Below are 16,691 nucleotides of genomic sequence, written 5' to 3'. Positions count from 1 at the left end.
GCTATTTTGGTTGGACTGGGAACTAAAACAGGAAAATACTGAAACTAGGCAAATATAAATTAAATCTGAATAGAGCTGGAAGGGACCTTGGAGGTTTTCCAGACCAGCCCCTTGCTCAAGCAGGAGATCCTATACCATTTCAGACAAGTGACTGTCCAGTCTCTTTTTAAAAAACCTCCAGTCAGGCACTGGCAAACCACTTCCATTTTGTTGCCAAGAAAATCATTTGAACATATTTAGGAAGTCCAAGGGACTGAGCGTCGTATGAAAGTGCATGTACTTTTGTGTATTGTTGCATGGAACATCTTTGGGTTTCTTGATGTTTCTGTTTTTCTTGTTTGTATTATTGTTGGTTTTACTATTGTTGTGAGCTGCCCAGAGGTGTCCGCTACAAGATAGGCAATCATATAAACCTTACCAAAAAATTTCGCAGATTTTCATGTAGCTATTTGACTGAGCATTCAACTACTATGTTGTCGTTATATCATCATTAAAACACAACGTATCTGCCTGAATTTCCATTTAAAAAAAACTTTGTGAAATACAGATAGTCCTCAACTTACAATCATTTGTTTAGTGACCGTTCAAAGTTACAATGGCATTGAAGAGTGACTTATGACCATTTTTCACATTTAACGTCCATCGCAGCATCCCCATGGTCACAGGTTCCTACCAGTTCGGACTGGTTCGGCCAAACCAGTAGTGATTTGGTGGCCTGGGTTGCTGGAACCAGCAAGGATCGAGGCCTGCCATGCCCCCCAAACTGGTTCCTCGGTTAGCGCCATTGGTGCTGCCATCTTTGCACTGCACAATCGCGTGCAGCACGCACACGAGAAAACCGGCAGTAGTGCCTGCCAGAACACACTCCTGGCACTGTACGCTGTGCGTGTGTGCGTAGATGGCCCGTTTTCTTCAAATACAGGTAAGGACCCTCCAAAGCACCATTCCGGTACAGTGGCTGCTGCTTCTGGCAGGCATCGGTACCTGTGTACTGGGGCATACCGCCTGTTACCCACCTCTGTTGTATTGTACTCCACAACCACAGTTGAAAACCTTTTGGCTGGTCTCCTAACCTGCTTCACTCTGCATGAAAGACCTTCCTGGATCATTGTTCTGCCTCTTTCATAGCGTAAGTTGCCTCCCATTGGTAAATTTTCCAGGTTTTTCCCTCATGGCTTCCAGCTTTTTTTTTTTTTTAAGTGAATCCATGAAGAGATATTGAACAGGGCCTTCTGATTGGTAGCCTTGGAGAACCATCTGTCTGGGAACATCCTCCCTAGCCTAGTTCCCTGAGTTCAGTGGTGCTGCTTTGGAACGCCTTGAAGTTTGCATCTGCCTTAGAGGGCATATTGGAAAAGGAGCCCCTCAATTCACAAACTATTTTTTTAAAAAACCACCCAGGTGAAAAGAAAATTCCTTTATTCTAGAAGACAGGAGCTCTTACATGGATTCTTGTTAAATTGACTAATCTTTTTGTGGGTTTTTTTGTTTTTGTTTTCTTCTTCTTCTTCTTCTTCCTAAGGCAGACATAAAAAGACTCCAGTGTTTTATGAGCAGGACATCTGAACAGTTATTTATTGAAAAGCCACAGTCCCCACACTTTTACAACTGTCGGCTTGTATAAGGCAAAAAAAGCAAGATGAATTCACTTTATTACACACACAAAAAAATAAAAGCTCCTGGATAGTGGGGACGGGGGGACGGGGGGAAACGCAAAGACATGCATGTTACTGATCCAAATACAATGTACATGACAAGATATAAAAACCATTATGAAAACAAAAGGAGATTTAAATTATGGATACAGTCTATGAAAAGAAATTGTCGTTCATTATCATTGTTATTATATCATCCTCGTTATTGTTATTATATCATCCTCATTATTATAAACACATCTGTATAGTCTAAGGTTGTAATTAAAGTTGTCCTTTTTACAAACACAGTTATTGGAACTCTGAACAAAATGTAACATTGAGTGGGGCAAGACACTGACATAAAGCAACTGCTCAGAATCTTAAGGTGGACAAAGTGATAGGTGTATACTTTGGAAGAAAAGTGCTGGGGTACAATAAACAGGAATAATCCCAACTTCTGGTGTATGTTCCTCCTCCCCCAAATGTACAAATTACCGGTAGGTGTCTCGTAGTAGTAGTAGCTTTACTCTGTTTCGAAGCAGTTGGCATCCATAGAAGAGAAACAAACATATGAAATTACTTGTTTCACTTGTCTTCACAACAATTTACCATCAATGTATATACGTACATTAATGAAGCGTCATTTATACTTTAATTATTATTATAGGGACACACCTAGTATGTTTTCTATGCAGATTTATTTTCAATTAACTGTTTTAAACAATGGTGCTCCATATTGCTTATAAACATAGAGATATGAAATCAGGAAACTCAATGAATCGAAACAGAGGTGCTAAGTCTTAAGAACCACACAGCTAAAATGGGAGTTGTATTGGTAGGTTTTCCATGGGCGTTTAGAGCAGACAGAAAATTTCCTAATGTGGCTAATTGAATAACCGACTAGATTACATGCACTGGTTTCCAGGCTACATCCAGGTTGGGGGGACTCTAAATTTGGAGATCTAATCATCCTCTTCATCTTCTTCATCGCTGTCTTTCATGGTGATCCCTTGCAGTCCTCCACCTTCACTTACTGAGGCTGTGGCTTCTTCTACAGTCAGCCGGTTTCGGACTGTGTCATAGGTTTTACTATTCAAAGTAGAATCCAGAACTCCTTGCAATCGGAAATCTCTGTATGTTTTCTAGGATGAAGAAGTTTGTGTTGTGAAAAATATGACCAAACATCCAACCCAACCCAACCCAACCCAACCCAACCCAACCCAACCCAGAAATAGAAGCAATTGGGTTTCAGGCTGTCAAATAAGTTTCAAGCACTTTTGCTTTTAATAGGAACAGATGCTATCCTATAGTATTTATTCCCCATTCAACCCATTTCTGCAGAAATAGAGAAATTAAAGTAAAATGATTTGATAGTGCTGGATCAAATCATTGAGATCAAGGGAGAGGTTTGGTTCCTTAATTTTAAATTGATGTATACTGTACAATATATTACTGTCACATCTGTGTATCTATTAGAGATCACAAATTGATTATATCTGTACCCATTTGTGAGGAAAATACTTTGGACTTAAGATTAACATGCAGAAGTCTGTTCTCATACACTTAACTGGATAAGTTTGGAAGCCATTTTTGATTGATGAAATAGGAGTTCATTTGGGTGCCGTTGTTAAATACGTCTAACTTCCTTTCATGAGGAAAATCTTAAAGAAAGGATGCTTTTCATGCATCTTTGATTTTGACAGTTATCTGGAGTTTGTATTCTACAGACTTACCAATCTTCCTTCTGAAAGAGTAAGACCCCTGACAGTATCTTAAACCTTATAGCAGTTGTTCTGATTTCTTATTTCCTAGGATTTTCCAAAAATAGTTTCCATAATGGGGGAAAAACAACTGGAGAACTGAACTATGTTTTTTTGGAAGATCGTATGACATAGCCCAGAAATCTTCACAATGATAATTATGGAATAAAAGTTATGGAAACCAGGGAGGGCTCTTCCCATTTCACACTCCAAAATTGGAAGTGAACCAAACAAATAGAGGTCTAGAGTGGCAAACATTTGGATAAAAATATCATAGATATGGCAGAGTTGAGTGTAGGTAAGGGCGAAGAGCAGAGGAAGGCGTGCTATGAAATCACAACACAACTGTGCCCCCTTTATACTGTCTCAATATCAAGTAGGTAAGGAGCAAAATGTGCTTCATGATGTTGTTGTGATGTATATTTCATCACTCTGATAAAGTTGTGGCTACATCTAAGTTGTGTGGAGGAGCAACAACCTCATCTTTCCATTTAATAGCCCTTCCTTGAGTATTATGAGACTAAATGGAGCTGTGAAGTGTCTTAGATGTCAAAGCCATTCGTTAAAAAAAAAATTGTCTAGGTTTCTGAAGTTTTTTGGTTGTGTTGGTTTCCCAGAATTCCATGACATCATAAAAATACAAGTATTAGTTAAATTCATGTACGCTTTAGCAATATGTTTTGCATCTCTCTTATGCCTAGAGAAACTGTTATTTTTTTTAAAAAGCGGCTATTACATAATCTAATAGTACAAAAGACACTTCCCGTGTTTTTCAGTGTTCCCAAGCTAACACATAATAATAATGTGCTAATACCTATTGCTTTTATTTTGAAAATTAAAAACCATTTTAGTAATTTATTCATGACTTTCTTTTCTAAAGTATATAATTCTCCTCATCTGCAAAATATATCACATGGAACCAAAAATGATCAAATATGTATTTACCTCCTCCTGAGATCTTATTATTTTATGTAAGCCACTGAGATTTCACACTGAAATAATTATCATCCATCCATCCATCCAACACATACCCGCACTCGCACTTGCACACACATACACCACAGCTACATTAGGGAGAGCTTCTTGTTTTGTGTGTAACCCCTTTTAAAATGTTGTCAACATCTATTGTAAGAGAAATTATTTTAATTATGTGTGCGATACTGATATGACATGTGTTTTTAAGGATCTTTCAAGTCCCTGAATGAGAAGTCAGTAGTGAAGATTGCTACGTAACAATTTTGGGTAGTATCTTTTCTTCTCTTTCTACATATCGAAGGGGGCTGCCTAAGAGATACTTCTTGCTCTGCTACAAAAGATTATCCAGCACTTTGTGCAGAGACTCATGGCAGTTGTCCATCCTTATATGGTTCTCTACCCTTCAGTACTACCGTGTTTCTCCAAAAATATGACATGTCCTGAAAATAAGGCCATGCCAGATTTTTTTGGGTGGGCAAAAATATAAACCCTCCCTCCAAAATAAGCCCTTTGGATAACCTCCCCCAGTTCCGGCCAGGCAGAGTGCCACTCACCGACCTAGTGGTATCCAGAAGGCACCAAGCTGTAGGAGCTGGGAGGGGGGCACAGGGTGGATAGGCGCTCACGCGGTTTGGCGCCTTCCGGATACTACTAGGTAAGTGAGTGGCACTCTGCCTGGCTGGAGAGGAGGATTGCCAAGTGGCTGCTCGGGAGCGTGGTCACCTCATGGCTGCTGTGTTGCGACAGCGCAACACAGCTGTTTGCCCCTGAGACTGTGCCCACATCCTCCTGTTCCTGCGCCAGGCTCTTCGGGAGGCCACTCACAAGAGAGCAGCCGCCTAGCAACCCCAAAACTATAAGCCCCCCCGATAATAAGGCCAAGACCATATTTTGGGGGTCAAAAGAAAATAAGTTCCTGTCTAGGTTGGCTCTGCTTCATTCGACCAAATGGAATGTACTGGAACAGTGATGGCGAACCTGTAACACATGTGCCAAAATCGCCCACAATAACTCGGGTGGCTTGGGGAATGGCACCAGGGAGTCTTTTTAAGTGGCAGTGTGGGGTTCAAGGATTGAAGTCAAGGCCTTGACCTCTACTTCAGGTAGAGCCTCAGTGCTGCTGCCAAATGCCACTGTTCAGAATGGCCTAAATGGGAGGAGAGGGGGGATAGAGAATTGTTTCATGTGTGTATGTGTGTGTGTGTGTGTGTGAGAGAGAGAGAGAGAGGGAGAGGGAGGGAGGGAGGGAGGGAGGGAGGGAGGGAGGGAAAGAGAGAGATCCCAGCAGAGTCAAGTTAGGCATTTTACAAATTTTTGACTTGACAAGGTCAATAGGTTTGCCATCAATGAACTAGAATAATGCCAGCGTGAAAGATATTACACTTCTGGTTAATCAGGATTCCTGCCGTGGACAGGGGATTGGACTAGAAGACCTCCAAGGTCCCAAACCTAGTATCGGAAATATCCCAATGTGACTAACTTCAGAGTTGTAGTGAAGATGAAGAATAAATGAGATGCTGACCAGAGGTGGGTTGCTAATTTCTTTTACTACCAATTTGGGCATTCTCCTGTGCATGCAATGCTTCTGCACATGTACAGAAGCGCCTGGGCGGGTGGATGGAACCTCCCGCTGCTGCTACTGGTTTGGCTGACCTGGGCCAAACTGGCAGCAACCCACCTCTGATGTTGATGCGTGGACAAATTGCTACAATTGCCTGCCCTATTTCCTCCATCTTCATTCTCTTGGATGAATATTTTGTCAATATCATGTTCAGTTTGTTCAATGTGGCAGATGTACACTAAGGTCCATATGTGCAAATGGGACCTTAAGCTTTGACTTAATTAGCACAGTTTCATTTCCTTTCTGACTGAGAGCAGAATCTATTTGCAAGTTACATAAATGTATTAAGCAGGCTTACCTTTACTATTCTAATAAGGGTTTTTAGTTGATAGATGTGAAGCTGAAGGTCCATGCGGTCTGTTAGCCAAGTGCACATGATGTTCATGGAGCTGGTGTACCATTGCTGCAAAATAAGCAAGAGCTCTCCAAGGACATGTCAAATAATGTGAATCATATACAGTACATACTACATTTTGAACACGATCAGGTCTTACTAGCTTTGATCTTTTCAGTGTCAACATTCAGACACAAAATCAGAATTGCACGCTTAAAGACAGAAGAAACATTTTGACCACTGATATTTAAGAATTCTCAGCATATGGCCCACTGCGTTTCAATATCCATTCAATCTGGAATTCGGATTGGATTTTTTTCCCCCGCTCCTTCAAACACATCCCCAAATACTGTTTGTGCCTTTGCCTTTACATAATACCATTTAAAATAACTTTACTATTTAAGATTGACATGCTTCAGATGAATGGAGAAGAATGGATGTTTAACACCTTCTTTAGACTGCATTTGCATCTATTGTGGTTTTTCGCTTCCCAACTATTTAAAGAATAAAAGTGGGATACATATACACTAATCTTAGCTGATTTTCATCTATCAGTCTCCCTTGCAATTGTGCCACCGTTGAGATAGCCAGGTGGGCAGGGCAGAAAGCCATTAGTGGAAACACAAATTCACATTTCAAATTGCTCATGCCAAGTTTTCCAGCCAGAATGGCATGTCCAGATGATGCTCCTGAGATTCATGCAGCCATAAATAACACTTGAAGAGATGGAAGCAACAATATTCAAATGTTGATCAGAAAAGGAAGAGGAACCACGGAAACTATTTCAGCTCTCCAAGTCCATTCTGCCCTAACCTTTTAAAATGGCAACGAAACTCAAGATGTGACGAAAATCACGGATCTCATAAACCTCTGTCAAAGAACGACTGTGGGTTTGGAATTCATGTGTTCTCTATCCCTGCTAATGTTATTTTTTCTTTCCCAGCCTGGAATCAAATCAGATTCTTGATGGCATTTCTGGACGAAGAAACTAAGTCTCTAGTGACATAACTTGCAGCTGTAGGCAGTGGTAGGAAAGATCTTGTACCACTAAACATTTCCTCTTTGGTGTTCATCTCTAGTTAAGCATGCTAGATGGGCGTGAGAAAGCAGGCATAAAAAGAGCATGGAAGGGAAGACCTTAACTTCTCTATCTACTGCTTTATCCTTCCCTTTTATATTATTATTACCAATTCCAAATCTCTGGCACTTGTGAGCATGGCAATATTAAGACTATAGATTTAAAAGAATCCAGGATACTATAGGTAGTCCTTGACTTAAAAACAGTTCACTTAGTGACCGTTCAAAGTTACAACGGCACTGAAAAAAGTGACGTAGAAGCATTTTTCATACTTATGACCATTGCAGCATTCCCCCATGGTCACGTGGTTTATATTTGACAACTGACTCACAATTATGATGGTTACAGTGTCTCGGGGTCACGTGATCCCCCTTTGCGACCTTCTGACAAGCAAAGTCAATAGGGGAATTGTTGTATTCTCGGAGCGTCCACCAGCAGGTGGCGCTAGAGGAGGCCTGTCCACGCGCGCCCAGGATTGGTCGTTTTAAACAGGTTCCAGGGCGGCACGAGCATCAAGCCCCTATTGGCTACCGGCTTGACAGCTGGAGAATATAAATAGCTGTCAACCGGCTTTCAGTTCAGTTCAGTTACTAAGTTGAATAAATCAGTTACTGTTACTGGTTGTCTGTCAGTTATTACTGATACTTAATACTGGCGACGAGGACGGGCGGATCCAACCCAGCAAAACAAGTTACAATGACAACTTCATCGATGTTCGCCCCATTTCGTGTGGAGGCAGAAACCTGGGAGGCGTTTGTGGAAAGGTTTGAATGTTTCCTCCTGGCACACGACTTAACAAGCCTTTCCCTGGAGAGGAAAAGAGGCATATTTTTAAACTACTGTGGACCAGAGATGTTCGCAACTGCAAGAGCTCTCTCAGCTCCCACCCCTGTACACACGGTGCCTTGGGAAACATTAATGGCAAAATTAAAAACACATTATGAACCGGCACCTTCACGTTTTGCAAGGCGACAAGATTTTCGCCACTGCATTCAAGGAGAGGGGCAATCCATAAGCCACTACGTGGCTGCGCTCCGTGCGGCTGCTATTCCTTGTGAATTTGCTGATTTGGACGAAGCCCTGTTGGAACAATTTATTTATGGTCTGAAAGACGTGAAATTACATCGCCGAATTCTATCCCGGTCAGACCTCACTTTGAAAATTGCCGTTGATGAGGCTCGCGCAGCGGAGATGGCCGAACAGTCAACCCCTGACCGTAGACGGTTGCCACAGCCGTTGCCAACGGGACAACAGTTTCCATCGCCTCAAGTAAATCATCAACAACTAGCCTCCTCTATACAATCAGAAATTGACTTAGCAATAGATCGTCTGCAATCATTAAATTTTAGAGACAGTCGCGCCTGCATGAGCTGCGGCGGCAAGCACGCACGCTCAACCTGCCGATTTAGGGCAGCTATTTGCCGGAAATGCGGAAAAAAGGGACACTTAGCAGCAATATGCCGCTCATCCGCTCCTGACAACCGGCCACAAAATCAAAATGCTGCCTACCGTTTTTCTGCACCTGCCCCACCAAATCGCCGCCTAAATTCTCTATCTCTGGGAGACATCCAAGAATACAACCCTGAATGGGTTGTCGACTCAGCATCCGCATCTGCAGGAGGTCGCGGTAAGATGCACCTGACTATCTTCCTCGAAGGCCGGCCTTGCTCCATGGAGCTAGATACAGGCTCAGCTCGCTCAATTATTTCTTGGCAAACATTATCATCTATTCTACCCCACTACAAAGTAAAGCAACTCAGCCCTGCAAACTGCCGTCTGAAAGACTACCAGGGAAACTCCATCAAGCTCCTAGGCTGCGCTAAGCTACTAGTTACTTATGGCTCCTTCACAGGCCACCTACCATTATTAGTGGTACAGGATCCCCTGGCCTCTTTATTGGGGCTCGATTGGTTCAGTGCTCTGGGGTTGTCAATAACTGGCATCCATGCAACGCAATACTCTTCCTTACCTACTAACCATTTCACCTCTCTAATTGCGGAATTCAAAGATGTTTTTTCACCATCATTAGGCTGCTACAAGGGCTCCCCAATATCTTTAAACCTCGACCCTTCAATAGCTCCCATCAGGCTTAAGGCCAGACGTCTACCATTCGCCTTAAAGGCGAAAGTAGACGCGGAAATTGACAAACTCCTGGAACAAGGAGTTCTACAACCAGTTGATTTTTCCCCTTGGGAAACTCCAATTGTTGTTCCCCTAAAATCTGACGGTTCTGTAAGAATATGCGCAGATTTTAAAACAACAATTAATAAAGCCCTCCAAGCACATCCCCACCCAGTACCGGTAGTCCAGCACGTACTACACACATTAGGACGAGGTAAGATATTCGCAAAATTGGATCTAGCCCAGGCCTATCAACAGCTACCTGTTGATGAAGCCACAGCACTGGCACAGACAATAGTCACCCACCGCGGGGCTTTTAAATGTCGTAGGCTGCAATTCGGCGTCAGTGTGGCCCCAGGAATATTCCAGGGATTGATGGAGCGGTTGCTCCATGGCATTCCTGGGGTCACACCCTATTTCGATGATGTGCTCATCGCAGCCAAAGACGCCCCCACGTTAATAAAATCCCTACGTGCGGTCCTCCAAAAATTCCGGGCTGCAGGCCTCCATCTTAAGGCATCAAAGTGTAAATTGGGAGTCCCTGCCGTAGAATTCCTGGGATTCCTAATAAATAAAGATGGAATCCACCCATCACCAAAAAAGGTGGAGGCAATCCTTTCCGCACCAACCCCAACCAATAAGGTGGAGTTGCAGGCTTTCTTAGGCCTCCTCAATTTTTATTCGTCGTTCATTCCACACAAAGCGTCGTTAGCAGAGCCCCTCCACCGACTTTTAGACACTTCAGCACCATGGCTCTGGACCAGCCGCGAGGCGCAGGCGCTCGCGGCTGTCAAAAAGGCTTTGACAGCTCCACCAGTGCCAGCGCAATACGACGAGAAGTGGCCCCTGCAGCTAGCTTGCGACGCCTCTCCATTTGGAGTGGGCGCAGTGCTGAGCCATGTATATCCTGACGGCTCAGAGGCCCCCATAGCGTTCTACTCCCGCACCTTGTCCAAGCCTGAGCGTAATTATAGCCAGCTGGACAAGGAGGCGCTGGCCGCCGTTGCGGGAGTAAAACGTTTCCACCATTACCTGTATGGGCGGCCATTTACCCTCCTAACGGACCACAAACCACTTCTAGGCATTTTAGCTGGCGACCGCCCCACTCCAGAAATTTTATCTCCCCGCATGTCCCGTTGGGCGGAATTCTTATCAGCCTATAACTACACGCTGATCCATAAGCCAGGCATAACAATGGGCAATGCAGATGCTTTGAGCCGTTGCCCTTTACCTATTCCGGTATTGGACCCAGCTCCTACAGAAACAATCTGCCTTTTAGATGAATTGCAACTTCCACTGTCTGCATCAGACATAGCAATACATTCCAAAGCAGACCCCATCATCTCAAAAATAATTCATTTCGTCCGCAGTGGATGGCCTAATTCTGATATAGACCAGCCACTACTGCCATTCTATCGCCGCCGAACGGAACTGTCATCTCTCCAAGGCTGCCTCCTCTGGGGACACAGAATAGTAATCCCAAGCAAATTGCGCCAGGCACTGCTATCTCGTCTCCATGAGGGCCACCCTGGCATTGTCCGTATGAAATGCCTGGGGCGCAGTTACATATGGTGGCCCTCCATGGATGCGGACATTGCAGCGTGGGTACAGGAATGCCCCCAATGCCAGCAGGTCCGCCCCGCACCACCAGCAGCCCCATCCAGAGAATGGGAACAACCCAGATCGCCGTGGAGCAGACTCCACGTGGATTTTTTAGGACCAATAGAGGGAACCACCTTCTTCTTGGTAATTGACGCGTGGTCAAAATGGGTAGAACTGTTCCCTATGCATTCCACTACGTCTGCAGCCACTATAAAAATCTTAGACAACTTATTCACAACACATGGGTTACCTGACATCATAGTGTCGGATAACGGGCCCCAATTTACTTCACAAGAATTTCAGACATTTCTCCAACGCCAAGGCATTCGCCACGCTCCCGTGGCTCCCTTCCACCCGGCGGCTAATGGAATGGCAGAACGCGCGGTGCGCACGGCCAAGGAATCACTGGCACGCATGGCTCATTTGCCAATGCAGCAACGAGTAGCCACATTCTTAAGATGCCAGCATACCACCCCTTGCCCAATAACTGGCAAAGCCCCTTCCGAGTTGTTAATGGGAAGGAAACTACGTACGACGTTAGACAGATTACATCCCTTTTACGCTACCCCTTCCTACCCATCCTCTCCCCCCCCTAGGGTTTTCATGGTAGGGGAAAGAGTGTTCGCTAAAAACTTTGCAGGGGATCCTAAATGGGTGCCTGGTGTTGTATCGGAGCTAACGGGGCCCTGTTCCTATAGGGTCCTCCTTGGAGATGGAAGAGTGTGGAGGAGGCACATAGATCAACTGAGGCGAAGAGACACCGGTGCAGCGTCAAACAACTCAAATGTTCCAAATGTTATTCCAAGTTCACAAAGACCTGTTGACGCCGCCCATCAGCCCAGATCTGAGCGAACAACTAGCTCCGGCGGCCAATCAATGATCCGATACCGGCAAGCTATCTACCTGGTGAGCTGGGAGGAGTTCCACGGTTTGGCCCTTCATGGACACTTCATCGAAGCGATCCTCCCTCTACGGCGGCAGTCACTCCACAGCTAAGAAGATCGCAGCGCGTGCGCAGAAGGCCAACAAGGTTCCAGGATTACGCATGCGCGGACAAGGGGGAAGGAGTGTTGTATTCTCGGAGCGTCCACCAGCAGGTGGCGCTAGAGGAGGCCTGTCCACGCGCGCCCAGGATTGGTCGTTTTAAACAGGTTCCAGGGCGGCACGAGCATCAAGCCCCTATTGGCTACCGGCTTGACAGCTGGAGAATATAAATAGCTGTCAACCGGCTTTCAGTTCAGTTCAGTTACTAAGTTGAATAAATCAGTTACTGTTACTGGTTGTCTGTCAGTTATTACTGATACTTAATAGGAATCAGATTCACTTAACAACCGTGTGACTAATTTAACAACTGCACTGATTCAGTTAGCAAATGTGGCGAGAAAAGTCGTAAAATGGGGCAAAACTCACTTAACAAATTTCTCAACATAAATTTGGGGCTCGGTAAGTTGAAACCTACCTATACATAGTAGCCATCTCTACTCAAGTCACTTTTTATCAAGGTACCCAACATATTTTCTGGCATGTGCATCCTGGGGAAAAACTTCACCCACTATAGTTAAACTAGTGGGTCATCTATTGAAGATAAGAAAGCAACCTTAAACCAATACTGAATAATGAGCTTGAAGTAGTTCTCAGTATTAATGGAGCTGTGAATGGAAATGTCTTCCTTGGCATGGATGAATGTTGAGGCAGGTCTGGTGGGGAAGGGGAGTTAGAGTTTTCTTTGTGGATGGAGGGGTGCCAAATTCTCCACGAGATCCCTGGGGCAGATGAGGAGGGGTGTGACAGCTTATGTTGTGAGGCAGTTCCCCCACATTTCTTCTTTGTCCTGCACACCAATTCAAGAGGGCAAGTTTTTCACTCTGTAACTTACTCTAAATTACTCAGCTCTGCCTTTTTTTTTTAACCATCACCAAGAAAACACTCCTATTATCTTCAGGCTTTTGGACAGGGGCTACCTCATAAATATTTATCACTTCAGCTTTGCATCCCAGAGTAATGAGGGATCGTTTGTTTAATACACGCTACTCGTTCTCTTCCACCCATGTAACCCCATCACTTTTTCAATCCCAGTGACAGCTAATGGCTTACAATTTAGGATTAGACATAAAGATTTCCAGAAATTTGGTGACGCCTCTGTTTACTGTTCCATAGCATTTATTTTAAACAAGTTCAGATTAATGTGCTACTCTTTTTTTTTCTTTTAAAAATATGTTTCTCTCTTAAACAATATTAGTAGTATTTGGCTTACTCCCACTACCTGACACATTTTTGTGAAAACAATTGTTCTCTGTCAAAATTAATGTATTCATGAACTAAAGCAATTAAGGCTGCAATCCTACACAGATTTAACTTGGCTCCAATGGACACAATGGGACTTCAGAATAATGCTAAAAGAAATAAGTTGCTCTGAAAATATGTTGAATTAAAATGTGTAGCTGGCAATGCAAGCCTGGATGTTTTTTTTAATATGGAAATAAGTTATATTGCATAGATCTGAGTGAAATGCATAGAGTATTGTAGCCTTAATTATAAAAAGTTGAACGCAAATGCACTATTATACTCCAGTTAACAGTAGAAAAGCTACTTTCTGAGTGCTATTAATGTCAATTATCAAGGTCACCATCCTTAAATAGAGACTAGCTCTCACTGGATTCAGGAAAATATCTTCATGCACGTGCTTAGCATTTGTTTGCAAAGACTATTGATTTAGGGTGGATTATCTTCATTAACAAAATACATCCAACCACAGGACAGCTTCACTTTGGATACCTTGCCTGCTCTTAATTTTAAAGAGGTCACATTTGGAGCCTTATGACCGATAGCGGTATCATATTTCCTGCCAAGGTAGAAAATTATCCCTTAATAAAATTTGAACAGGTTTTAAATAGTCATCCTCAAGGAACTGTCAATCAAAGGTAAGGGTAAGGGGCATTTTAAACATTTTAAACCTGAAGAAAATAAATTCAGAGCAGAGGTGGTATTCAGCAGGTTCTGACCAGTTCTGGAGAACCGGTAGCGGAAATTTTGAGTAGTTCAGAAACCCGGTAAATTCCACCTCTGACTGGCCCCACCCTCATCTACTCTCTGCCTCCCAAGCCCCAGCTGATGGGGAAGAAATGGGGATTTTGCAGTAACCTTTCCCTGGAGTGGGGAGGGTATGGAGATTTTACAGTATCCTTCCCCTGCCACGCCCACCAAGCCACGCCATGCCATGCCACGCCACGCCCACAGAACCGGTAGTAAAAACGTTTGAATCCCACCACTGATTCAGAGCCTTTTTCCCTCAGAATGAACATTTCAAATGGCCCAGCAACATATCCGTGTAATACGTAAAAAAGGATAAAAGACCGTTTACATCATAGACGATTATATAAATGTATGAAAAATAATATCTTGCTTAAAAGAGATAGTATTGTCCATCAGCTTTTGTCTGGGAAGAAACACAGTAACACAGCAGTTAAGATACTGTAGATCTGCTGCCCTACGTTGATAAAAAAAAAGGGGCAATACAATACAATAGTAGAGTTGGAAGGGACCTTGGAGGTCTTCTAGTCCAACCCACTGCCTAGGCAGGAAACCCTATACCGTTACAGACAAATGGCTATCCAATATCTTCTTAAAGACTTCCAGTGTTGGGGCATTCACAACTTCTGGAGGCAAGCTGTTCCACTGATTAATTGTTCTAACTGTCAGGAAGTTTCTCCTCAGTTCTAAGTTGCTTCTCTCCTTGAAGGCCAATATTATTTTTACCATATTTTTCCTTCCATGCTCCAGTCACATTAATTAGAACTCAACCTGGCTCCAAAGCATTATCCAAGTAACACTTTTCTTGCACACAGCTAATATCATACCTATGCTGATATTCGGTTTGGTTCAAGGACAACATGGACAGATTACCTCCATAGTCAGGATCCTGAGAACTCCTGCATGCTACATGCCTTTCTCCAAGAGCTCAGGGCAATTTATATGAGGAATCTCCCTACATTTTACACACATTCTGAAATCCAGTTTTGAAGATGGGGTTAAGAAAGAATACTTGGCCTAAAGTCCTTCAGTGATTTTTTTAAAATGGATCATAAATATTGGATTTTTCCAGGCCTGGTTCCATTTCTTAGCTGTTCTATCACCTTGCTTCTCAAATAGGAATGGTTCTAAGCCAGGGATATCAAACTCGATTTCATTAAGGGCCTCATCAGGGTTGTGTTTGACCTCATGGGGGGCGGAGTGGGTGTGGCCAGGGTAGGCATGGCCAGGGTGGGCATGGCCAGCTCAACATCACTCGTGTTGGGGCACTTGTGGTAGCAAAGCACTAAGCCTTTTTTTCAGACCCTCGCTCTTTCTCATTATAATCTCCTTCCTTCCTTCCTTCCTTCCTTCCTTCCTTCCTTCCTTCCTTCCTTCCTTCCTTCCTTCCTTCCTTCCCTGCCTCCCTCCCTCCCTCTTCATTCTCCTTTCTTCTTCCTTCCCCTTTTTCATTATTTTCCTTCCTTGCTCTTTTCCCATCTTCCTTTCCTTTGTCTTTCCTCTTTCCCCCTCTTTCTCCTTTCCCATCCCTTCATGTATGCTTAAATGCAAAAAGGGAAACATTTCTCCTTTTGTTTTGTTTTTAGTTTGCTTTGCTAGTCCTCTACCAGTGAAAATGGAGCCGGGGGGGCTGGCACACGCAGCCCTCCTGAATTCCGTTTTTGCTGGCAGAGGCCCCGTGGGCCAGACCTAAGCATCCTGCGGGCCGGGTCCGGCCCTCAGGCCTTGAGTTTGACACCCCTGCTCTAAACAATCTGAATCACTGAGTTCTTATGTTATTTATTTGGGAGAATTGTTAGAATGAAGAGATCCAAAACTGAAAGTACACGTTATGCTTTTGTAACCATTTTAGAGATGCCTTCTTTCCATATGCCCATATATTATGACAGTGCTAATAATTCTGATAAAGTTTGATAAGACTGATAAGTTTCGTTGGATGTTAAGATACCAGGTAAGAAACTGGGAGATTGTGAGTTCTAGTTCAGCCTTAGGTAGGAAACCAGCTGGGTGACTTTGGGCTAGTAACTTTCTTTCAGCTGAATCAACCCATCTCACAGAGTTATGGTATGTTCACCGCTTTGAGTTATGTATAAAAATGATGAAGAATGGATAACAATAAATGAATAGATACATTTCTTTACTAGAACATAAGTTTTCAAAAATGTCATTTTCCCAGTTCTCAGAATAATTCCCTTGTTTATCTTTTCTAAATAATTAACAATGCCGTTATGGGTGCTCATGGATCCCTACTATAATTATATAGAAAATACTTTAGATTTACCACAAATGATTAGCTTGTTTAGAACAGCTTTTTCCTCATCAGAGACCTTCCCATTGGATTTCAGCTCATGTAATTCTCAACCAACATGAACAGAAGAATTTCACACACTTTTCTTCCAGTAATACATAATACCCAAATGTATATGGCTTTTTCAACTTATCTCACGAATGAAATTCTGAGAAACTTTCAAAACTCGTAACTTTTGTTGTTTTCATTTTTAAAAGCCCTTCTGCCTACCCTTGTGATAATGTAAAA

At 43.3% G+C, this 16,691-nt stretch overlaps 1 protein-coding gene across 7 annotated transcripts in view; it reads right to left on the bottom strand.

Moving 5' to 3' along the window:
- Positions 1-1,402: 1,402 nt before the first annotated feature.
- Positions 1,403-16,691, bottom strand: part of CADPS (calcium dependent secretion activator) — a 492,613-nt gene continuing 477,324 nt past the window's right edge. For all 7 annotated transcript variants that reach the window (XM_081935645.1, XM_081935646.1, XM_081935641.1 and 4 more), the window contains 2 exons: positions 6,289-6,393; positions 1,403-2,776 (listed from right to left, as the gene is read on the bottom strand). In XM_081935645.1, coding sequence (XP_081791771.1) covers positions 2,597-2,776; positions 6,289-6,393 — 285 coding nt within the window. In that variant the 3' untranslated portion in view covers positions 1,403-2,596. The remainder of the gene's footprint in view (positions 2,777-6,288; positions 6,394-16,691) is intronic.

The sequence above is a fragment of the Natrix helvetica genome (genome assembly GCF_964273705.1).
Source record: "Natrix helvetica genome assembly, chromosome: 1".
Classification (NCBI taxonomy): Eukaryota; Metazoa; Chordata; class Lepidosauria; order Squamata; family Natricidae; genus Natrix; species Natrix helvetica.
The sequence above is the reverse complement of the archived record's forward strand: the minus strand, read 5'-3'. Positions and strand labels throughout refer to the sequence as shown.